At 32.3% G+C, this 26,951-nt stretch overlaps 1 protein-coding gene across 1 annotated transcript; it reads left to right on the top strand.

Annotated features, from left to right (window-relative positions):
* Window positions 1-25,742, top strand: LOC114324848 (nucleoporin SEH1). Its single transcript, XM_050651156.1, has 6 exons — window positions 1-206; window positions 5,322-5,478; window positions 7,754-8,015; window positions 18,505-18,738; window positions 18,841-18,998; window positions 25,498-25,742. The coding sequence occupies exons 1-6, from the start codon at window positions 96-98 to the stop codon at window positions 25,677-25,679; spliced, it is 1,104 nt and encodes a 367-aa protein (XP_050507113.1). The 5' UTR covers window positions 1-95; the 3' UTR covers window positions 25,680-25,742.
* Window positions 25,743-26,951: the final 1,209 nt, after the last annotated feature.

Below are 26,951 nucleotides of genomic sequence, written 5' to 3' on the forward strand. Positions count from 1 at the left end.
GAAGCTAGGCATGAATATTCCCAAGAGGTTAAGTTTATAAGTTTGTAGTTTTTCGGTTTGGCGTTTGGTTTACATCTTAGTTTTTAAAATAAAAAATGTTTGAAGCTCAAGAAATTCACGCAGAACATAAAGATCTCATTCACGATGTCGCTTATGATTATTATGGGAGGAGAATGGCCACCTGTTCAAGTGATCAATTTGTGAAGGTAAGTATTTGATCTATAAAACAATATTCATCAACATTCAATAATTCATTAAGTAGTCAATAAGATTATTTTTCATTAAATACTATTGTTATTTACATTCTTTGTTGATTTTATGTTTGTGGGTAGTATTTTCCTTGAAAAAAGTGGTAATAACTACAATATTCATACTAGCATTCATACACATTCATAACAAAACCTACATTGAAACATCAGCTTACTTGTATGGGCCATTCCAGGAACATACGCCTGTTTTGGATTACTTCGACAACGAATATTTTACTGTGCAACATAAGAAGTACGAAAGTAAATAGCGCTAATAATTATTCCAATAAACAACAATGTAATTTGCAATTTACTTTCCTTCTTCTTATTTTGTACAGTAAAATATTCCTTGTTGAAATAATCCAAAACAGGCGTATGTTCGTGGAATAGGGTATATATGTGTTGTTTATCATCTTGTTTAAAACATAGTTGCTTCTTTGCATTGTTTTCTGGCAAATGATGAATTGTTTCAATAATTGATGAACTGCAAGACAATCATCAGCATGATTATTTCAAATATCCTAGAAAGATCTTAGCTTTCTGTTTCTTATGAAGGCTTAGTTTCCCTTATTTTTGAATTACATATTATTTATTTTCCAGTCAAATTTTAAGTTGCTGGTCTTCAGGTAGAGGAAAGGCTGCAAATATGGGCTGGTCTTGTAATATGGGCTAGGTGGGTTTCACAGCTATTTGTTGCAGATCTCTACATTTTGACTATTGCAAACGGTATTTGACGAAGTTAAACTATCACCGTAGCGATAGCGCCACTGTGGTAGGTATTTCCCAGTTTATAATAATTGTTTTTCGGTTAGTGTGAGTGTCAAAACTTTTTCGGGTAAGTTGATAAATTCCAGTATTTAAAAATAAACACGAATTTCAAAAAAACATCTGTGTCACGTTGAAGCTCTATTATTAGTCTTTGATATATGCTAATGAGTTTTCTTCAAATTGTCTGCTTTTAGACATAACTTCTTTTGTTGTGCAAAGCAAGCGTGTTTACAATATGGGCTATGCCTCTGTTTTCATTATGGGCTAGTGGCCCATATTTAGAACAATGTAGCAATGTAGGCAAAACGAAATAGGAAAAGCCAAAGAAAAAAGGAAAGGAAAAGAAATAAAAAAGGAAATGTAAGCAGGTTACCAAAGTCACAAAGGACCAAAAAAAGAAATCGGGTTCTAGTAGCGAGGATGGAGAGGAATATGTGCATGCAGATGATGAGAGCGATTACAATGCTTTCACTTCTACACAGCCTCCACAAGACGTAGCTGACGTAACGTGTATGTTTTGCGAAGCACTTTTTTCAGAGGATAATCTTGGTGAAATATCGGTCAAGTGCTTCATGTGTCATTTTTGGGCACATAACGAGTGCGCTGGGGCCGAAAAAGAAGAATACCTATGTGTGTGACTTTTGCAAATAGTTTTAGCCTATGAGTTATTTGATGGACTTTTTGTATTTTAGATATTAAAATATATTTGTCACGCATTTATCTCACTTCACACAAATTTAAGACACATTTTTCGGGGTAGCCCATATTTACGATCATTATTCAAACGGCGCAAAAGTACAATTTTTCATTATTTGTACATTTAAAACAGTTGTATATTTTTTAATCAATTTGGACTTTTGGCAGGTTAGAAGTAACTAAATGTAGGTATTCTTACGTACCTTTGCAAATAAAATACAATTTTTATTCTTTTTTTACAAAGAAAAACAAAATGGGTAGCCCATATTTGCATCCTTTCCTCTACTCATCTTTGTTTTCCTGTTTTTGCTTACTTTTCAATTCTTTCCTTCAGCCTTTTGCTCATATTCCCTCCAGCAGATGGGTGAGCGCTTTCAGTCCACTCCCATATTTAACACGTTCCATGTAGATGGCGTACATGTGAGCCACATGATGCCTTCACCAATATGCGGACGGCACACATATATGCCATTGATTATACACATTTTTAATATGTGTTTTTTTTGGCCATCCAGAGTATAATTCTTAGGATCAGCCATCCACATGCAATGTGTTAAGTACAAGATAAACTTAGTCATTTTTTTATTGATAAAATTTAAACCCTATAATATAGAGCAGCCATTCTCAATCTGTGGTACATGTACCACTGGTGGTACATTTCATTACTTGCGGTGGTACACAAAACACAAAAAAAATTAAAATAGTAGTATTAGTAAGTCTTCATAATACACTATAAAAATACAGGGTGTAACAAAAATACAGGTCATAAATTAAATCACACATTCTGGGACCAAAAATAGTTCGATTTTACTTCAGTACAAATGGGCACATAAAAAAGTTACAGCCCTTTTAAGTTACAAAATAAAAATCGATTTTTTCCAATATATCGAAAACTATTTGAGTTTTCTTATTGAAAACGGATATTTTAAAATCTTAAAAAAAATAATAGTGAAATTTGTGCACCCCATAAAAATGTTATGGGGGTTTTGTTCCTTTAAACCTCCCCCCAAACTTTTGTGTACGTTCCAGGTAAATTATCATTGTGGCACCATTAGTTAAACACAATGCTTTTATCGAGATATTTTGAATATTTGTCAAATCCACCGCATATTTGTATACTGTTAAGTACGATTATTATATAGAGACCCGATAATAATATGAAAATTTATTTATAAATTACAGATTGAAGTATATTTTTAACGGAATTATTATTTAACAAAAAAGTTTTAAAAACGCTGTATTCAACTAGTGGTACCGCAATAATAGTTTAATTGGAACGTACACAAACATTTGGGGGGTTTAAAGGCACAAAACCTCCATAAAATTGTTATGTGAACATATTAAAAAAGAAGCCGCATCTCGATTAAAACTGGTTTATCGAAAAAATACTAAGAGGCAAAAAAGTTTCAAAAACATTGTGTTTAACTAACGGTACCACAATAATAATTTAATTGAAACGTAAATAAAAGTTTGGGGGGGTTTAAGGGAACACAGACCCCATAAAATTTTTATGGGTGCACAAATTTCACTATAATTTCTTGCCATAGTAATGCCACATGTCCATTTTCATTAAAAAATCTCCAATAGTTTTCGATATATCGGAAAAAATCGAGTTTCATTTTGTAGCTTCAGAGGGCTGTAACTTTTTTTGTGTGCATATTTGTACTAGGGTAAGTTAGGTTCAATCGAACCATTTTTGGTTCCAGAATATGTGATTTAATTTATGACCTGTATTTTTGTTACATCCTGTATACATACGTGGTACCAAAAATAATAAAAAGAACTGTACGTGGTACATGACTCAAAAAGTTTGAGAATCGCTGATATAGAGCATTCCAAACCCTTTTTTCAGTGCGTCACAGATTATCGAATTCTCTCTAACGTATTACAGTTGGAAATGACAGAAAAATGTACCTCTTTGATTATTATACATTGAACTTAGAAAATTATGTATTCCTTGACGGATACTTGCATATTAAAACGAATTATACTTATAGATGTATAGTTGGTTGGCAATTACAATACTCTAAACAGGTAACCAATCAATGATACGAATAAAAATAATTTGACACAAAAGTAATCGATTCTGAAAGTATTGTGATCATATGGTAAAATGACAACTGTAATTTCTAGGTTAGTATTTTTCAGTGATGTAAATATAAATATTTTATGTGATTGGTATATTCGGACATTGTATAGTGAAATTTGATTTTATATTTATTTATTTTTACATTAAAATCTTTTAAATATTAATATTCTGGCAAATATTTGTATAGATATTGATCTTTATATAAATATAAATATAAATATAAATATTGTGACAACTGTCAGATTTAACTAAAATGTCATGTAATGATTTGTGACATTCTTAAAATCCTATATGACATCAAAATTAATGCCGCACTGAAACAAGGGTTTGGGATCATTTATAATATGTACCTTTTCTACTAATAAAAATATGATTTGTCCACAAATTAAAAAAAAAAACAAAACACAGAACTTGAAATATATCAGTAAATGGTCCTCACAGCTCACAGTGAATTAGATATGGGCATATAAACAGCTACAAGATGCTCTTGAATCAGTCCCAACATCTGCTCCAAACAAAAGTTTTGAGTATTGTAGAAAAACCAGATATTTCTGTAAATTCTGTAAGTCTTGGCTATGTATTGTACAGTGGGTGATCATATTATTAGAGCCACCTCAGAAAATTTTACTTTTGTTTAATAATGGTATGTAAGTTTTTTCTTTATACAGTCCACGTTGCCTTTGAAACTTTAGAAATGGATGCTATGTTTCTATTGGAGTGATTGGTATTGAATATTAAAGTTTTTATTTCTGCTATTTTTCTTGGTGAGATGTCTTTGGATTCCCCATGATGTTCTGGTGCCGCTAGTGTAACGAACGCACAATTTTTACTAATTTCACAAAAAATAGTATAGGCCTGTCAGAATATCACTAGAGAGCAATGGAAACTCGCAAAGTTTATTATAACTCTAAACACCAAGAATACAAAATATTAGGCACACGAGTTGCAAGCTAGGCTGGGCAGCACTGACAAACAATGGCATCTGAGTCACGCATTGCCACACATGCGTGTTGCCACTATTGTCAGACTATTTATTGCACTTTCATAAAGTGTAACAAGACAGCCAAATAGAAACAAATGCATTAATATATGATACAGCTCAATTATATACCCTTCCTCTACAACATTGAATTTTACTAGGTGGCTCTAATAATATGATTGCCCACTCTACATATTACAGCATGCTGAAGGAATTCAATTACCAATATTTTGTGCATGGATTTTTTTTAAAACATTGCTGTTTGTTAATTATTACAATTTTTCCTTTAACAACATGGAATTTACAACAACAACATTTAACATGGAATATTTAAGTACTTTTGGATTACCTTTTTTATTTTGTTGTAAACTAAAAGTACAAGCAAAATGTGAAAAATGTTGGAGTGTTGAGATGTTTGATAAAGAGTGTGTTTGATAAAGAGAAGTCTTCTTATAAACTCAAAAAAATTCCAATTTTTTTATTGTTTACTTAATTTTAAATTTTAACTAGCATATACTAATCTTTATCTTCAAATTCAAAGGTTTGGGATCAAACATCTGATGGAAAGTGGGTGTTAACATCAAGTTGGAAAGCACACAGTGGATCTGTATGGAAAGTAACTTGGGCCCATCCTGAATTTGGGCAAGTTTTAGCCACTTGCTCCTTTGACAGAACAGCAGCTGTTTGGGAAGAAATAGGTAAGTAAATATCATAATAAACAGGAAATATATTCTTCTTTTTGTGTAGACATGACTGTTTTTTCAATGTGACTCCAGTAAGTTGTCATTCCATCGTTTTCGTGGTCTTCTCACTAATGGTCTTCCTATTGGGGAACCGTCTGTCGCTATTCCTATTACTCTTCTGTTTCTTACGCAATTATTTGCATCTCTTTCGTATATCTTCATTTCATCTATTTTGCATATACAGTGCTAGTCAAAAGTCCGTACCCCCCTCGTATCTTTTGAACGGTTATACCTATAATAGTGAAATTTGGAGGGAGAAAATACACGGATGTAAGCTTCTTAACTAGCCATGACAGGTGACGTAATTATGACAGATGACTTTACAACGCCATTGTGACAGATAATTTTAAATGGGACCTTATGGTAAGTAATACCTCATTTGAAAGGTATTGAAAATACCTATTTAGTCATACTAATTTTGTTTGAGTTTAAGCTAATTTTGATGAATAAATGAAATAAATATAAAATCGTAGTTTCGCATTTAAATAATAAAAATTCAGGATTCCGTATATAATTACTTGTCAAAAAGGTTGACGTTAACGTAAAACCTACTAGAGAATTGAAAAAGTCAACTTTTTTGACAATAAAACCATAGGCGGGCATTTGAATTTTTATTAATTAAATGCGAAACTACAATATTATATTTATTTAATTTATTCACCAAAATCAAAATCAACTAAAACCCAAAAAAATTAGTATGACTGAATAGGTATTTTGAATACCTTTCAAACGAGATATCACTTGCCATAACGTCTTATTTACAATTATCGATCACAGTGGCTCTGTGACGCCATCTGTCACTATTACGTCACCTGTCATGACTAGTTAAGAAGCTTATGTCCGTTTATTTCCTCCCTCCAAATTTCACTATTATAGGTATAACTGTTCAAAAGATATGAGGGGGGTACTACAGACTTTTGACTAGCACTGTATATGTATGTCATTATTGGTCTGATGACTGTTTTGTAAATTCTATCTCTTATTTTTTTTGCGATATTATTATTTCCCCATATTGTTTTATTCAGGCAAACTATGGCTCTGTTTTTTTCTATTCACTTGAAGAGTGTTGGAAAATTCTCGAGAATGAAAAATCGGAGAATATTCTCGATATGGAGAATTTTCTGAGAATGAACCCCATGACGCACTTAAGAATATTGTTGAAGATGAAAAATAGGGTTTTAAAAATCATGATCTTATATACAAAATTTTCTTCTTAACAGCAAATAATCGATGTGGTATGATAAAAGATGAGACCTCAGACTCAGAATCTATTTCTATCATTAGCTCATCCTAGTCACCTACAATCTGCATTTCAATGTACTGATGAGTTGTGGGATTTTGTTTTTCACGCGTGGCCAGCTCATCATAGATGGATTGATCTAAGTCTAACAATTTTAAATTGTAAGCAATAAAAGTTACCTTAGGAGCCCGTTCAGCAGTGAGCCGGTTTCTTTTAGAGGAGTGAATAAAAAAACAATAAGTACTGAAACTTCTTTCAGTCGCTGCACTGGATGAAGGCGTGCTTAATATATTAACTACTATTTTAGTTCATTTTGTTCCGAAACATGTACCTTTTCACCATATGATTAAGTCTAGTTTTTCAATTGATTTTACAACGTATGGTTCTCCAAAAAATCCCTCCTTAGACCGATAAAGTGCCAAATCTGCCATTATTTCAGCCGACTCATCACCATATTTTAAAGTTGCTAAATTATCTACAAACTCAGTTTCCTCAACTTGTTCTTCTCTGCTTAAATGAACACCATCCTAAATATTTGCACGTTAATATTGCACCAAAACAATAAAATAAATATTGACACTGTAAACACCCTTGCAAATGGTTCATGGGATTGACAAAAACAACATACCTACATATTTTTTAAACTGTAATAATTTGACCCGTATCTAGTTTTTATTTTTGTTTCGGTTTTTGAAAATATAGAAAATTTTTGCCGAGAATATTCTCTTCTAACATCACTACACTTGAACAGCAAATTTGAACACATTATATTTTATGGAACTTCCAATATCTTAAAAAATTCTATTTTGTTGAATGCTTTACTATTAAAAGTCACAGACTTGTTAAGTTCTGCAATATTAGTTGGTATATTAGGTACACATCTACAATTTGGTTATTGGTAGTTATGTTCTATTCTCACTTTCTTTCTTCCTCGTTTTTTATTCATCCCTATGTTTTATACATGTTTTTATAATTTAAAATACATTTTAGTTGGAGAATTACCAGGACCAGGCGAAAGAGGTACCAGACATTGGGTAAGGAGAACAAATCTAGTGGATTCCCGCACTTCAGTAACAGATGTCAAGTTTGGACCAAAATCTCAAGGACTCCAGTTAGCTACTTGTTCAGCAGAAGGAATTATAAGAATTTATGAAGCTCCAGACGTTATGAATTTGAGTCAGTGGACATTACAGCACGAAGTCCAATGCAAGCTGCCATGCAGTTGTTTATCATGGAATCCTAGTTTGTCTAAGTAAGACTATTTTATTATTATTTGTACTGTTGATAACATTAATCTATAATTAGACAATTATTACATTAATCAGTCTCAAAAGCCCACTGTTGAGCATAGGCCCCCTCCTCTTGTTTCCAACCTTTTCTATCCTGCGCCACTCTCATCCAGTTTTTATTTAGTGTTCTTTTGTCTTCTCTTGGTCTCTACTCCAATATCCTTTTTGTCCATCGCCTCTCTGTCATTCTGGCTATGTGTCCTGCCCATCTCATGGACAGGACACATGGATCTCATGGATAGCCAGAATCTTTAGTATACTGAATTCGCTCTACCGAGATTCACTTTGACACATTCGGAATAGGAAACATACAACACAAACATTCCTACCTCACACTATTAACTGCTAAAATCAACTTAATCTTTCATTAAAAAAAGAAGAATTATTAGAAATAGTGGGAGTGTCTACTAATCTCACAAAATTTTGTGGAGTTTATTTCTACAAAATATTTTTATTTTGTACAATAAATAATTTTTTTCATTTGCTATCAATACATTATAATGGTGTAAATAAATAATTATTGATTGGCGTAAGGTTTATGTTATTTTTTATGTCTGTTTACTATTAAAAATATTGGCTATGAGCAGGTGCGTTGGTTGTGTAGTAATTTCCAGTCACTTCTGACAACTGAACTTTCCAAAAAAGAAATTACTAACGTCATTGTCAAAGTGAATCTCGATAGAGCGAATTCAGTATACTAAACATCCTTATTATCGAAAATTGAAAAAACTCATCCTTATATATTTTTTCAAAAACCCTGTTATCACATAGTGGTGTAGGGCGAGAATACATTATAATACCATACAAAAACAACTTGATATTAATATCAACCTTAATCTTAAACTTAACTAACATTCTGCTATATACAGGGTGTAACGAAAATACAGGTCATAAATTTAACCACATATTCTGGGACCAAAAATAGTTTGATTGAACCTAACTTACCTTAGTACGAATATGCACATAAAAAAAGTTACAACCCTTTGAAGTTACAAAATGAAAATCGATTTTTTTCAATATATCGAAAACTATTAGAGATTTTTTATTGAAAATGGACACGTGGCATTCTTATGGCAGTAGCATCTTAAGAAAAAATTATAGTGAAATTTGGACACCCCATAAAAATTTTATGGGGTTTAGTTCCTTTAAACCCCCCCAAACTTTTGTGTACGTTCCAATTAAATTATTATTGTAGTACCATTACTTAAACACAATATTTCTAAAACTTTTTTGGCTCTTAGTGCTTTTTCAAAAAGTCAGTTTTTATCGAGATATTTTGAATATTTGTCAAATCCACCACATATTTGTATATGGTTAAGTATGATTATGGAGACTTGGTAATAATATGAAAATTTATGTACGACTTACATTTTTAGGTATATTTTGAACCGTATTAAAAAAGAAGCCATATCTCGATAAAAGGTGCCTTCTAGAAAAAATACAAAGAGGCAAAAAAGTTTTAAAAACATTTTGTTTAACTAATGGTATCGCAGTAATAGTTTAATTGGAGCGTACACAAACATTTGGGGGGTTTAAAGGAACAAAACCCCCATAACATTTTTATGTAAACATATTAAAAAAGAAGCTGCAACTCGAAAAAAACTGCCTTATCGAAAAAATACTGAGAGCCAAAAAAGTTTTAAAAATGTTGAATTTAACTAATGGTATCACAATAATAATTTAATTGGAACGTACAGAAAAGTTTGGGGGGGTTTAAGGGAACAAAACCCCCATAAACATTTTATGGGGAGCACAAATTGCACTATAATTTTTCTTTAAGATGCTCCTGTCATAAGAATGCCACATATTCATTTTCGATAAAAAATCTCTAATAGTTTTTGATATATTCGAAAAAATCGATTTTTATTTTGTAACTTCAAAGGGCTATAACTTTTTTTCTGTGCATATTTGTACTAAGGTAAGTTAGGTTCATTCGAACCATTTTTGGTCCCAGAATATGTGATTTAATTTATGACCTGTATTTTTGTTACACCCTGTATATTTACATAATGTACAAATCTGACCGAAGTCTTTGCTTCTATCCATATTGTTCCCCTTTTCCCTTATTTTCGAATATTTTTACTAGGGTTCTATCCCATGTTTGATCGTGGTCTACCTTTCTTTTTGCGTTTTTAGCTGCCAAATTTCGTTCACAGGTTTTGTATAATCCATTCTCTGAAGGTGATCCCACCAACTGAGTTGCCTTCTTTCTATTATATTCTAACGTTGTCTGGGTTTCTAAATATTCTCTTATCTGATTGTTCCGTAGTCTATATCTTTTGGTAACTCCTCGGACTCGTCTTAGATTTCTACACTTCTATTGCCTGTATTTTACTCTTGTCATTCTGTTAGAAACCATGACTCGCAGTCGCAACCAAAGGCTAATACAGGCCTATATATTGACTTGAACACATTAATTTTGATTTTTAAACGCTTTTATTTAGTTCAATAGTTTGCGTCAAATCTTTAGACGTTAATTTGACTGCCTTTTCTTCAATGCAAATGAATGAAAATTTGCAAACATATGCATTCGCGGGAACAATACACGAATAGTTAATAAAAATTTTTTTTCATGTTTATTAATTGTCTAAATAAAAAAAAAACGATTTTAATGAAAAACGCTTAAATTCTCTTGTTTTTACAATGTAAAAACTTGAAACTTTTACGGATTTTATAGCTAATGATATGAGCAATACATAATTTCACTTTTTACGTTAATTGTTTACGTTATGCTTCATTAATAAACAATAAATTTTCAAATTTTTTGACGATTCCGACTTCTTTTCATGTTAGTACATCATATGTTTTATACATATTTTAATAAACATGACGATATATTGTAATGTTTGAAAAGTGTAAGACTAAAAAGTAAAAAATAAAAAAATATGAAAAAAAAATTTTTAAGAAACGCTTTTCTTTAGTTACGAGTGACTAAAATTAAAAATATTATAAAAAAATTAACCAAAAAGCAAAAAATAAAAAAAATTGAAAAAATCTAACACATTCGTTAAAGAAAAGCGTGGGGCGAAAACCGTTTATTCGATGAATACGCGCCACGCTTTTCTTTGACGGATGTGTTAGATTTTTTCAATTTTTTTTTATTTTTTGCTTTTTAGTTGATTTTTTTATTATATTTTTAATTTTAGTCACTCGTAACTAAAGAAAAGCGTTTCTTAAAAATTTTTTTTTTCATATTTTTTTATTTCTGTTACTTCTTATTTATTTATGAATTTATTGTTCATTGCATAGTATAGGTTCATCATTTTTTGAATTCTATTATTAATTTCTGTTCCCTGTCTTCAATTGTTTTGTAATTCTATTCCTAAGTATTGGAAGGTTCGTGTTTGGTCTCTATTTATTTCTTCTCTTTTTATGTTTATCTTTTCTTCTTCTTCATTTTCTCCCATGGCCATAACTTTTGTTTCATTTTTATTAATTGTCATTCCATATTTTTCTAGTGTTTCATTCCATATTTCTATATTTCTTTGTAGTCGCTGCTCATTTTCTGCCAATATGGCGACTTCGTCAGCGAATGCTCCTTCTGAAATGTCTACTCTTAAATTTCTATAAACCACATGCATTTTTTTCACTTTTACGTTTCATTCTTTAATTATCTCATCCATGTAAATTATAGTCCTCCTCCTTGTCTCAGGCCCTCGTTTGTAGTAAATGGTTTTGATATTATTTTTTGACTGATGACATAATTCATATTAAGTAGCTAAAATATATTGGCAACTTAAGTGTGTGTGCATGTGCTATATATAAAGCTCTTGAATGGTGTACCACGTACCACTTCTTGTCAACACTGACATACTAATTCCAAAACAACCCAACCCTCCAAGAACTATAAGAGACTATCGTCACGCTAACTGGACTGAATTCCAAAATTTCATCACTCAAAATCTCCCTATGTTAGGCGAACTTGATACTAACGATAGTATCGACACCAGTGCAACCGAAATTGAGAACCTCATCACCGAGGCGATCACGCACGCAATTCCACTTAAACAAATAACCTATGCATCACCGGCACTTCCACAATACATCATTGCCAAAATCCAACAAAAAAGACGTCTTCTACGTCAATACAAGGCCAACAGAAATCCACTAATCAAAACAGAATACAACCGAATCTGCGCCAGGATAAAGAGAGAGATATCTAACCTAACGGCTCGCCGGTGGGAAGATGCTACCTCAAAACTGGACTACAGAGACGGTAGTAAATTCTGGCACAAATTCAAAGTCCTAACAAAACAAAAACTATCTCAACCATCTCATTTGTTGGTCAACAATCACATAGTCAATTCCCCAGAAGGGAAAGCCGAAGCATTCAGAAATTCGCTTCAAAACAATTTTCAAACCCCAGATAACCCGAACTTTGATCGCTTATTTAAACTCAACACAGAATACATAGTAAATGTTACTCTCAACCACCACATTCCAGTCTATGATCCTATCATGGACCCCCTCACAAACAGGGAAACGGAGAGCTTTTGCCAAATTGGCAAAAACAGCGCTTCCGGACCTGATGGCATCAACCGAAGGTGCCTCAAAAAACTTCCAGAGAGTATCATCCCTCTTCTAACTAAAATATTCAATGCATGTCTCAAAAGTAGCCACTTTCCTACTCCTTGGAAAGTGGCCAATACCATCATGCTTTTGAAAAAAGGCAAACCCCCCAACCGACGTGGAATCCTACAGACCAATATCTTTAATCAACACTCTGGGTAAAGTTCTTGAGCTAATCCTAAAAGAGAGGCTCAATGACTTTCTCCAAAACCACAACATCATACCAAAATTCCAATACGGATTCCAGTCTGGTAAATCTACTAAACATGCATTAATAGATTTCACAACTAAAGTTACCCAAACCATCAACGATGGTTCATTCGCCATGGCCACATTCCTGGATGTGCAGAAGGCTTTCGATCAGGTCTGGCACGACGGACTTGTTCGGAAACTTCTGGACATCCGGCTACCATTACAATTTACCAAAATTGTACATTCATACCTCCACAACCGAACTGTCAGAGTGAAAATAAGCGAGCAAAAGTCCACCCCTTTCACTCCACAAGCTGGAGTTCCCCAGGGTTCAGTCCTAGCACCGCTGTTGTACATCATCTACAACAGCGATATCACCAATCAAAATATCCCAGGTACTCGGCTGTTTCTGTACGCAGACGACACGGCTCGGCTCGCAACAACCTCTCGATACAACCCAAGACTCATCCATAGAAGAGCCCAGGCTCTGTTGGACGGGGTCGAAGAATGGTGTTGTAAGTGGAGAGTCATGCTGAACGCGAACAAAACAACAACAATTGTGTTTCGCGCCCCTTCTGTGTCACATAGAATCATAATTAATGAAGACGACCAATATCCATTGAGACTGTTGGGAGAAAGGCTTGTTGTTAGCCCGACTGCGACCTATTTGGGAGTACTGTTCACCAGGACTCTTAACTGGGACGCAGATCTAAAGGCAACTTTAGATAGGGTAAGGAACAGGGCCAGACTTCTACTCTCTCTCTGGACGAATTGGCAAGACACATAAGAAGACTCTCATTCACACTTACAAGACCTTTATTCGACCCGTAATGGAGTACAAGTCATGCCTCTACTCTCTTTGCACAAGAGCATAACAAGAGAGGTTGTTGCGAGCGGAACGTAGAATCTTGCGTGTATGTAACTACGAGCACTGGAGATATCCCTCAAACGAAATCCATAACATTTCAAACATCCCCAAAATCACCGAGAGAATAAACTCTCTGAACAGGAACTTCACAATCAAAGTAATCAACGATCCCCCCTCCGACACACAAGAAACTCTCAAATGTTCCTGTTCATCTTCCGGCCACGTACTCTACCGAAAGCCCAAACACAAAAAGATTCATTTACCGTCTGCTCTAATGCAAACATGCATTGACGAACTCCCGGTAGAGTACGAAAACATCCTCGAGGCTACCCCGTTAGCCTACCGTACCCACCTTTAACATATCCTCTTCCCTACTCCGAACGGGGAGAAGTTGGTTTTTTGCGGTTTCCCAACTTCATTGCACAATTATACCTGTTCGTCCCAAGAAAATAGCCGCAACTATTTTCTCCACTCGAACGCTCACTGTCCACGCTGCGCTCATAAGCCACCTCCTGACCGCCCACGAGGGACGCAGGTTCGCCTGTCGTTGTACAATGGTTTCTAGGGAGACTGGTCGAGAGCAAAGCACGGACAGTACACGTAAATGTCTATGGAACCAACAACAATCCATCAAACTTTCTTCTCTGTTGACTTCTTAGCCTTCTGGACACCACCGTCCGGCATAACCCAGGAATCCAAAAAACACCAGGATACGGCACTTGCCCCAGTGTGTTTTTCGGACTGTTTGCTTTTGCTGCCAACATTTTACATTCACTACAAACCCTGAAGAGGACAAAATCCTAAACGGGGACAATCATTGAACGCATTTCTACATAGCATTATATCTATACACGCAAATCAAACAATGATAGTAGTGTTGTGAGAACCAATAGAACAAAATTGTCGTGTGCAGTGATTCACTATCAGTATTCAATGCATTACAAAACTTTAAAGTCACAATTAACAGCAATATATTTATATTAAAAATATTGCAACAATTACTAAAATTATCAGCTTCAACATATAGTGTTAAATTTGTGTGGGTTAAGGGACATTCAGACATATTGGGTAATAGTATTGCGGATTCAATAGCTAAAAATCCACTAAAGCCCCCTTATACAGGGTGTCCCGAAAAGAATGGTCATAAATTATACCATAGATTCTGGGGTCAAAAATATGTTGATTGAACCTAACTCACCTTACTACAAATGTGCACGTAAAACAAGTTATAGCCCTTTAAAGTTAGAAAATGAAAATCAATTTTTTTCAATATTTCGAAAACTATTAGAGATTTTTTATTGAAAATAGGCATGTGCCATTCTTATGGCAGGAGCATCTTAACAAAAAATTATAGTGAAATTTGTGCACCCCATAAAAATTTTATGGGGTTTTGTTCCCTTAAACCCCTCCCAAACTTTTGTGTTCGTTCCAATTAAATTATTATTGTGGTACCAATAGTTAGACACAGTATTTTTAAAACTTTTTTGCCTCTTAGTCTTTTTTCGATAAACCAGCTTTTATCGAGATGCGGCTTCTTTTTTATATGTTTACATAAAAATTGTATGGGGGTTTCGTTCCTTTAAACCCCCCAAATGTTTGTATACGTTCCAATAAAACTTTTATTGCGGTACCATTAGTTAAACACAGTGTTTTAAAAACTTTTTTGCCTCTTAGTATATTTTCATATTATAAAAATGTAAATTATAGATTTTTCATATTATTACCAGGTCTCTATAATCGTACTTAACCATATACAAATAGGTAGTGGATTTGACAAATATTCAAAATATCTCGATAAAAACTGGCTTTTCGAGAAAGTACTAAGAGGCAAACAAGTTTTAAAAACACTGTGTTTAACTAATAATACTTTAACAATAATTTAATACGAACATACACAAAAGTTTAGGGGGGTTTAAGGGAACAAATCCCCCATAAAATTTTTATGGGGTATACAAATTTCACTATAATTTTTTGTTAAGATGTTCCAGTCATAAGAATGCCACACGTCTATTTTCAATAAAAATCTCTTAAAGTTTTCGAAATATTGAAAAAAAAAAAAGAATGTGTGTGTACTTTGTACGCACGTAAGAAGTTATACTTCTATTATAAGATTTAAACGAAATTAATATACTTTTTATTTATATTTTGTTTAAATATTAAACTAATTTATACTTACTACTTCTCAAACATTTTTATTAGAACAGTGCCAAAAATTAAAATAATAAAAGAATAAAACACACACAAACACATTAAACAAGCCACAAATGATGTCTGAACATTAATTGTCGAAATTTTTTTTAACTAAATACGTATTTTCTGAAAATAAAATTATATAATAAATAAACTTACAATCATAAAATGTATTAAAAAAAAAACAAAAAAGAAAGTTTCTATTGGGACTCGAACCAGCGCTGATAAGCGCGGTTGGTATTGGAATTCATTCGCCTTCAACGCTTAGCCACGGACATTATGTGTCATTATTTACGAAGATCGACTAACTAAACGGATTAAACTTGTGATATTTTGATATTTTGAAAATTGATCAAATTATTTTAATTTTGAATTGAAATGATTTAGAATTGAAAAAATACAACAAAACATAGAGTAAGAAAACAATATATTAGGTGAATATTGATAGAAATTTTGATGGTAATTAAATTATATAAATAAAAGTATTATATACTATGTATTTTGGCAGATCAAATAGGTAGGTTTATACCCATGATACATTAACAATTATTACGTACCTGTTGCTTTTAAAAACTATTTAAAAGTCACTACAATATTATAAACTTTTTTGTTTCTGTCCTCACAACAATAAAACTAATATATTATACATTTGTTTACCTTTACCTTTACCTCCAAACCACAGCTGTCCTACAGCTGCTATATTGGATAATTTTTGACATGTCATTTGAACATCCAATCAGAACAAAGTTATAATGCGCATGCGCCGGGCTGATAGGTTTTAACATATAAAAATTCACCCTCTATCGCCGGTAAAGAAGTATAACTTCAAAAAATGATTTAAATTTTGTAACTTCAAAGGGCTATAACTTTTTTTATGTGCACATTTGTACTAAGGTAAGTTAGGTTCAATCAACATATTTTTGACCCCAGAATCTGTGGTATAATTTATGACCAATCTTTTCGGGACATCCTGTATATTGATTGAAGAACTTAACACATGTGATCTTTTTGCATATGTTAAACAGCATATTAAATATAAATGGGATAGACGTTGGATTCAGTTCGGTGAAAGTACAGGCACTAATTTGTTTAAATTACAACCAACAGTAGCTGTTAACCAATTTTACAAAGTTGTTGCACTAAGTAGAAATACAGTGTCGGTCGACCATCCTAAGATTAAAAGTAGATCATGGATGTTTTCCGAATCATCTACATAAAATCGGAGTTCTCCCAACAGGCAGATGTGACTGTGGAACTAGCATAGCTAATCTAAATCACATATTTTTTAACTGTCCCTTACATCTCAATATAAGTATGTGGCTGCTACAAGAATTGCTGAAAGCAGGTTTAAGTACTCCCCTAGACTTAAATGTACTACTAAGTGAAGATTTTACATAAAATTTTTTAAACTAATTATGATATATCTGCAAAAAAATACATTAAAGGTGTGAATGTAAAACTAATCATTTGAATGGATAGGTATTTCCTTTGTATTATGTATGAATGAGATATTTCCTGTAATTAATTATATTATTTTGTAACCTATGTATGTTCGAAAAAAAAATTATAGAAAAAAAAGATTAAAAAAAATAATAAAAAAAAGATTAAAAAAATATACCTATATAAAAAAAATATTAAAAAAAAAATAAAAAAAAATATATAGATATATAAAAAATTAAAAAAATAAAAATAAATAAAAGAAATATTAAAAAAACATCACTAAGAGGTTCTAAATCTCCGAGAGGTTGAATCGGATTAGTTCCTATCGTTGTGAAGAAAAAAAATTAGCATAGTTGTATTTATTAACATATACTCCATCTAATTTATTTACCGTTGCACGTCATCCGCGTCATAGCCTGTGACGTCACATGATACCAACACGAAATATTTAGGCAGTAAGTGTGTTCTTTTTTAGAATCACTTTGTCGAGTACACTGGCATTACAGCCACTAGACATATTTTATTATATACGCGTAGAAATAATATTTAAAGATTTCTATCAAGGTTAACTTAAAGAAATACACAATAATATGTTTCATTAAATGGATTATAAAGCGTTTTTATGAAGCACATTTGTTCGGACTACACTGTAACTATAATCGAACGAAGGTGATATTTTGGCATAAATTGGTAACATTTATTTGACAGTTGCGGTGATGATACTTCATATTTGTTTATATTTTTTACTATAAGTATTTGTTTCATTATATTTACTGTTTTTATTATGTACTTTAACGTAAGAATATAACTTAATTCTTGTTTTCTATTTCTAAAGTTTTTATTTATTTACATTGAATATTGATTTGTTTTGCTGTATAATCCACTTCCGCAAAAATTGTGTGATGTATTTGATTTAAAATTAATTCAAGAATTTTTTGTAATTGGGCAACAATGCCAACTTAGATTTCTAACGTAGATAATGACGTGCAACGGTAAGTAAATTAGACGGACTGTAGTAAGTAGACATTGTTATTTGTAAGCTTTATTTTTTATTATTCTTTATTTTTAAGTGTATACTGGACAATTTTGTATGAACGAACAATAATTTTTGACTTACTTGTTTTGATCTACAAACTTGTCATAAAATGTAATATTGTCATCGTCTAATTATTAATCTCGTTTGTTATTTTCAGAATGCACCCCCAAATGATAGCAGTGGGAAGCGACGATCCAAATCCAGCAAATGGCGGCAAAGTGTTCATCTATGAATACAATGAGAACAGTAGACGATGGACAAAATTAGAAACTATAAGTTCAGTAGTGGATCCTGTACATGACATTGCCTTCTCGCCAAATTTGGGAAGAAGCTATCACATTCTTGCTGTCGCTACCAAAGATGTTAGGATTATTAATTTGACACCTGTAAAGTAAGTAATTCTTCGCAACCTTTTCAAAGAAATAAGTTAAAATTGCAGTGGTGCAAGATATATTTTTTTGTTCCCTGTATATGAGAAATTTTTTTATTTTAGCGATGAACAGAGCATTCAGAGTGGAGTAACTAAATTGGATGTAGAAACCATTGCACAGTTTGAAGATCACAACAGTTTAGTATGGAGAGTATGCTGGAATCTAACTGGTACAGTTCTGTGTTCAACTGGAGATGATGGGTGTGTCAGAATGTTCAAAAGTAAGTCGAAATATTTTATATTTTTAAATGTAGGTATTGAGATATTAAGTCCTTGTTATTTCTGTCAATACGATGTTGTCAGTGTATCAAAAATGCTTTATTTGTTGTATTTTTAATTTTATAATTATTTTTCCACCACACTCAGTTTTTCTGGGATGTACCGGGTGTCCCAATAAGAATGGCTCTCGGCCATATCTCAGGAACCGTTTATACTACAGCTTTGGGAAAAAAATTTATAACAAAAGTTGCACCGAGAAAAGCCTGGAAATTATTTTCATAATTGTAAGTCCACCGCTAGAGGGCGTAATTGAATATCAAAAATTAAAAAATCGAAATTTTACAAAATTTGCCTAATGAAAGGGCACTGAAATACCAATCATCGTATTCTTCATACAATTCTGTGCATATTTTATTTCACAAGTTTAAGTCTACCTGTGCAAATAAGAGGTGGGGGTGAGTGAGAACCTTGTTATGAAAAAATCGCTGTAAGTCCGGTTCTGCTTAATCGATTTTTACAAACTTGGTCTTGTTGAAAACAGCTCTTTTTCTTCAATGTAATAGTTATAATTTGGAAACAGCTTATTACGTAATATGCCGGCTAGAAGGCGCTATTCATTTTTTTAGAAATCTAGTTTTCTTTGGAAAATATTAAATACAATTATGTATTTTTTTCCTGTATTACAAAATAAGATCAAATTAGCAACAGAATACCAAAAACCGCATGTCGATACCTTTTTTCTATCTCGAGATATCTTAAGAAACGTATAAATTTTAAACATAACTGTTGCTGTCATATAAGTGGAAATATATAGAAGCACGTAGTGTGCTATGGAAAAAAACAAAGGAACATTGTCCAGTTGTCACCGTATATAATGAATCAAAACAACAATAAGACAAGTAACACTATAAAATATAACAAAAAAACGAGTGTGTGTACTTTGTACGCGAGTAAGAAGTTATACTTCTATTATTATGATTTTAACGAAATAAATATATTTTAAACAGTTTAATTATATTTTTATTTAAATATTACATTAATTTTAATACTTAAAATAATACCAAAAAAATAGCGATAATATGTAAATTTTTATGAATTGTTGCCTCCGCGCATTTGCTTTTCTCTCGATGAATCGTAGAAAATGTAAAAACGTCAGAGTTTCTTCACAAATTTTTAATTTTTATTTCATTATATTTTAATATAAATTATCCTATTCCCAACTAAGATAAATACATAACTGTTATTGTCACCGCTAAATTAAGTTAAGGAAGTCAAAGTGGGAACAAGTAGTGTGCTATGGAAAAAAATAGTATTAGAAGTATTAACTTCAAAAAGTCATCATGTGTCAAATTATGTAACAAATCAGTAAAACATAAAAATTTGTTCATTGATGGTTTGTTGCGGTTTGTTTCTATTAAATTTTATATAAAATTTATACAGAGTGAAATTCAATATGATTCTTACAAACTAAGAAGCATTTGACATGATAGCCACATTCTTTGAATGCATAAGAAATGCAACTGTTGCGGCTAGAATATATGCAATGAAATATCCCCAAAGACGTCACCCCAGTAGTAGAGTTTTTCATATTTTGTTTTGATTTATTATATACGGTGACATCTGGAAAATGTTTCTTTGTTTTTTCCATAGCACACTACTTGCTTCTATATATTTCCACTTATATGACAGCAACAATTATGTTTAAAATTTACACGTTTCTTAAGATATCTCGAGGTAGAAAAAAGGTATAGACATGCGGTTTTCGGTATTCTGTTGCTAATTTGGTCTAATTTTGTTGTACATGAAAAAAATACATACTTGTATTTAATATTTTCCAAAGAAAACTAGATTTCTAAAAAGAAAATAAATAGCGCCTCCTAGCCGGCATATTACGTAATAGGCTGTTTCCAAATTATAACTGTTACATTGATGAAAAAGAGCTGTTTTCAACAAGACCAAGTTTGCAAAAATCGATTAAACAGAACCGGACTTACAGCGATTTTTTCATAACAAGGTTCCCACTCACCCCCACCTCTTATTTGCACAGGTAGTGCAAATAGTTTGCACTTGTGAAATAAAATATGCGCAGAATTTTATGAAGAATACGATAATCAGATTTCCAGTGCCCTTTCATTAGGCAAATTTTGTAAAATTTCGATTTTTTAATTTTTGATATTCAATTACGCCCTCTAGCGGTGGACTTACAATTATGAAAATAATTTCCAGGCTTTTCTCGAGGCAACTTTTGTTGTAAATTTTTTCCCAAAGCTGTACTATAAACGGTTCCTGAGATATGGTCGAGCGCTATTCTTATTGGGACACCCGGTACAATGAAATGTTTGTCACAAAGATTAATCCAAACGCACGATTTGTATTACTTTTGTCTTTTGTTTTTCAAAATGGCGTCTTTTTTGTTCGACATATTTCATAACACGCTATTTAAACATTAGTTTTAATTTCATTCTTTCAAAAGGTAATGTTTCCTCAAAATATTGTGAAGTTTCGACCATGATCCCATTGCTAAGTAGTAAAACGACGTCCGAACGATTTTCTAAATTTGTGAAGTCACCTAGGGCTAAATCTGCTAAATATGGAGGATAGCCTATTTGTATCCCAATTGGTGTAACTGTGTACGTGACAATGTTTTGATTTTCAACAATACAGAACAGCTTCATGTAACTATAAAACTTGTTCTTCTTCTCCTTGGGAATTATAGAGTAAGTTGATTGATCAGATCATAGACCAAACCTTTTGATTATTTTTATGTAGAGATATAGCCAATCAAAGAAACTTTCTTCAAATAATTTTACTATATGAACCACCAAAGGTATTTTCTTGAATGACTCTTCTTCATAAGGTGCCGACACCGCTTGTCGATCGTTGGCTCTCATGTTGCCCAGCATACTACCAATCATTGCCTTATTTACAGCCGCTCGAAATAGTTCAGTAGGTACTAGTTTTCCCAAATCATTGGCGTAGGTTTTTAAACCAAGAAGTGGTACTGCGGCCCACACTTCTTTTTCCCATTATTTTACCTTGCATGACAAGGTGAAATATGTCATATTTTTCTGGGTGAGGCATTGTATGACGAAAATATTCCAATTTACGACTTTTAACCGTGTTGACTACTTCACAACTTGTAATCAAACGTTGCAAAACCCTTTCGTTTGTGACTTTCTACCCAACTGACCTTCAGAATACGGCGGTAGACCCACATCTCATATGCTTCCAGGTTCTTCAAAAGCGATTCTGCCAGGGTCCATGATTCAACACCGTAAAGTAGTACTGGGAATATATAACATCGAACCATTCTTAGGCGAAGTTCCAAATTAAGATCATGACTGCAAAAGATTTTCTTAAATTTCATAAAACTTGTTGCTTTGGCAATTCTACTTTTTATTTCTGTACTAGGGTTCTAGCTTTCATTAATATGAGTACCCAGATATACAAGATAACTTCAGCGTTCAATTGAGTCATTACCAGTTGTTACGTTATAGTTATTATTATTTACGGTTGCCTGTTACTAATAACCATAAACTTTGTTTTTCTTGCATTGAGTTTGAGTCCATGTATCGCACAGATCGTCACCATTCGGTTCAATAACGCTTGAAGATGTTCAATTGATCCTGTCACTAACAAGGTGTCATCTGCGTATCTGATATTGTTCATAATAGTCGAGGAAATGAAACTGAAAAAAAATCTCGCAATGTTTTCGTCCAGCATCGATTTGTACAAAAATTTGGGATTAGGCTCATTTCACCCTCTAGTTCATTTTCTATGTTGAGCCGTTGTACGCTTTTGGTTTTTTAAGGGTGAAAACTACCCCTAATTGTAAAAAATTATAAAATAACATTTTAAACTTTAATATTGTCAACATTTAGTTCTTATTAGTTACATAATGCTTTAAGATATACTACCATAATATTTCAACCCTTAAATCCACCCTTGTTGGAGCTATAATATATAAACAATTTATTTATCCTAACAGAATGATTTCGGTTGCATCGATTTGAATAAAAATTTGGGATTAGGATCATCTCACCCTGTGCTTCATATTCTATATCATGCTCAAGGGCGCTGATTATTTTTAGGGGTGTAAACTACCTCTTATTGTCAAAAATTATATAAAAACATTGTAAACTTTAATATGGGTAAATTTTGTTGTTGATTGGTTAAATAATGATTGTTTTATGCTTTAGGATATAATATCATAATATTTAAACCCTTAAAAACCACCCTTATTAACATTACAATTTTTATATGTAGATAATTTAATTGATCTATATAGAAAAAAAAAAGTAGAATTAAAGAATTACAAAAACATTTATTTACAGAAAAATACGAATTTACAAATGTGCACAAATACAAACACAAATAGTTTGTTAGTCATCTTCCAGTATATGAACCGGTTCTGTGGTATTATACACACATTGAAAATGCTCCATAAGCGGACTATTCGAATTTTTCGCAAAAAAAAAATCGTTTTATAAACATAGCTCCTTCATTTTTGGCGATAAAAAGTTTTTTCAAAAATGATTTTGTAGAATTTTTGAAGAGCTATAAGACTGTATAAATTAAATTCCGTAAGATCCCTTAGTTTTTAATTGGGGTGGGTTTAAAGGGCTCGAATAAGGGGGTGTTTGCTCGTAAATAGAGGTTTTAAACAGCTATATCTCGCTAAGGTAATGAAAATGTATGTACATGTGAATTTTAGTTATTAAAAAGCTACAATTTAGTACTCTATCATTTTTTTCGTAACTCCAGTATTTCGGAGATATTTTAAAGTAATAGGTAAAAAATACGAAATTGCAAAAAATCAATTTTTCTTTAAACTCCAATTTTTCTAAAATTAGGCCTTTTAAATAGGTCAAACTTCTTGGATGTGTTGGTAATACAAATATACAAGGAATTACAGAAAGATTAAGATTAATTTTTAATTAGGAGGGTAGTTAGGGGGTTGTTTTAACTGATTTTTTCGTAGAGAAAAGCAGGTACCGACCTTTTTTTGATCATAAGTCGCTAAATTTTCATGCTAGAAACTTTTTATTTTTTTTTGAAAGATCTAATTGTATACTTAAAAAAGATTATTCAAATTTTCCTCAAAAAATGCAAAGTGTTCTCGGTATTTGGCTTTGAATATTTCAAATTATAAATTTGACGAAAAAAGCTTACTTTTAACATGCCGTATCTCGGTTTGTATTGGTCTTAAAGATATTATAGAAAAAGAATTTGATTTGTGTTACTAAAAGATACAATTTTGATATCTACAGTTTTTTTTGATTAAATGCATATTTTTCGAGGTATTCTCAAAAAAACCCTCTAAAGGAGTCGATTTTTTCGTCGAAAACCTGTTACTTTCAAGCGCGAATAACTCGAAAAATATTATTTTAACGAAGAAAATGTAAAACATATTTTTTCTTAGAATTAGCTTTTACATCGATTTACATGTTAAAAAAATTCCCACCCCCGAGATGGGGTGGCAACCACCCCCAAGGTTTTAGCGTACAGCGGTATGATATAGAAAATGATCCTTGGACTATTCCCTACCTTCTGTGAAAATTTCAAGTAAATCCATGCTGGACGAAAAAATTGCGAGCCAAAATGCTTCATTTCCTCGACTATAAGCATGCCATTAATAATTATGCCCTCTTTTGAGAACAGAAAGTAATGTTTTTATTTTTTAACCTAACACGGTGTGTATGTATGTTGGGCCAATTAGTCTTAAAATCAATCAGGTTATCAATTAATTTATTAGTTGATTAATACAAACATCTAAGGTACATTTCTTTATCAATTTCATTGTAAAAATTTTCAAGTTTTCCTTTCAATAAAAAATAGTCATATTTTAATGTCAGCTGTCAAACGTCAATGCATAACAGATAAAAGCAGATTTGAATATCCGACTTTGTCAGTCAGCTGTCTCTACTAGGCCAATAATGGATGGGTGATACCTACACCCATACCATGAAAAAAGTTTTTATGTGTTTGTGCAACGTGTATGTGGCCGTTTTTTTTCTGTTTTTTACTGTTTGGTGTTGTACGGAGGACAAAACAGTTAGCATGTGCACACCTCTATGTAGCGGTACTTTTTTACTATTTGACGTAAGTAAAAAAAGAGTTTTGTACTTCTCTTTCTTACAAGATCTCTTTTTTATTTTAGCATTAGCTCCGATGATGACGTTTATGTCGAAAGCGCTTAGCTAAAGAAATAAATTATTTACACACTTTGACATACTACATTTTCATTTCCTTTATTCATTCAAATGTGTACAAACCTATCAGTCTTTCAACTATTTTTTTAAGTGTCTTACATGTTTATGTGTGATTTATGTACGTTAAATAAACAAATTCTTCTGCCATAATTACCCAGTACCATCATCGACCTTCATTTACTATACCTAATCCATATAAGTGGAGTAACCAGAGATGACTATTTGTAGTATGTTTTTATTTCAACTGGTTTTTTAAATACGAAAACTAACGATTGATTCTTACCAACAGTGATTTACATTAACTCATGGAAACCTGTAGCCGTATTGAAAGGGGACTCCTCTCAATCCTCGTACGATCAAAGAACCACCAGCTCAACGAACAACGGAAGTACCATCATACCATTTTACCAAACTGCTAGATATATCAAGTTAGGATCTATAGCACAGACGAGGGAGGCACCGTGGCACTGAATTTATTATAACTTATTTATATTGTTAACTGATGATTTTAATATAATAAACATTTTAAGGTTTTGTTGTTTTTAATCATGTAAGCATGAAGTGTAAATGGAGGTATTTTATCGAAGTTGAGGTCCTTTGTACATTTTCTTGCAAGTCGTAAGTACTTTAATGCATTGTCTGCTATATCAGTCTATAAGACCGTGAAGATTCTCGACTGTATCGGTCTGTAGGACCACTGGTCCATAAGACCGGGTAATATATTCATGTATATGCCGTTACCAGTTGGTTGAATAATGAAAGCATTATAATATCATTTTCCGTAGTAATAGATCTCAATGACTAGATCTAAAGTGCTTTAGTTCAATAGGTATCCACCCTGATTCTCTTCTTTTTTCGCTTTCTATACAGGGTGTTTCATTAATAATTGTCCATATAGTAACTAGAGAAACCTTAACACAAAATACGAAGATTTAATCTAAAACACTTCTAAAACACTTTTAAAAAATTTTTCCTCCTTACCGAGATACAGAGAGTTTTATTACAAATGTTCTAAAATGATTTAGTCCATTTTTAAAGCACCTTTTAATATTTTTTGTTCCAACTTGACACACAGTTTACACATGTTAGGATACTTTAACTAGTCTTAAAAGATAGTTTTCCGCTGTTACCGGAGGCGTACGGTAGGGATATATACTTCATTTTCGCTCCTTTTTTCCCCTCACAATCTACGCCACAGTCGTAATAATCATTTCAGCATGTTTTTTTGATTCCTTGTTACTTTTTACATAAATATCATCCTTTTGTCTCATTGCGATAAAGTAAGTAGTTTTCAAGTTATTTGCGTTTAAAGACAATGGATTCCATAAGATTATCTATTTTAAACTACATTCAATAAGATTATGTATGTGTTTAAAATACATAATCTTATTGAATCCATTATATTAAAACACAAATAACTTGAAAACTAATGACTCTATCGCATTGATACAAAAGGATGATATTTACGTAAAAAGTAACGAAGAATCAAAAAAACATGCTGAAATGATTGTTACGTTAGTGGCGTAGATTGTAAGGGGGAAAGGGGCGCAAAGGAAGTATATATCCCTACAGCACGCCTCTGGTAACAGCGGAAAACTATCTTTTAACACTAGTTTAAGTATCCTAACATGTGTAAACTGTGTGTCAAGTTTGAACAAAAAATATTAAAAGGTGCTTTAACAATGGGCTAAAATCATTTTAGAACATTTGTAATAAAACACTGTATCTCGGTAGAAGAAGAGT

This window comes from Diabrotica virgifera, chromosome 5 (genome assembly GCF_917563875.1).
Source record: "Diabrotica virgifera virgifera chromosome 5, PGI_DIABVI_V3a".
Lineage (NCBI taxonomy): Eukaryota > Metazoa > Arthropoda > Insecta > Coleoptera > Chrysomelidae > Diabrotica > Diabrotica virgifera.

What these genes read in the sequence shown, in the direction of transcription:
- LOC114324848 (XM_050651156.1), top strand. Translation starts at nt 96, where the DNA reads ATGTTTGAAGCTCAAGAAATTCACGCAGAACATAAAGATCTCATTCAC. An exon ending in AGCTGTTTGGGAAGAAATAG is followed by an intron (nt 5,479 to 7,753) that starts GTAAGTAAATAT and finishes AATACATTTTAG; the next exon opens with TTGGAGAATTACCAGGACCA. An exon ending in TGGAATCCTAGTTTGTCTAA is followed by an intron (nt 8,016 to 18,504) that starts GTAAGACTATTT and finishes TGTTATTTTCAG; the next exon opens with AATGCACCCCCAAATGATAG.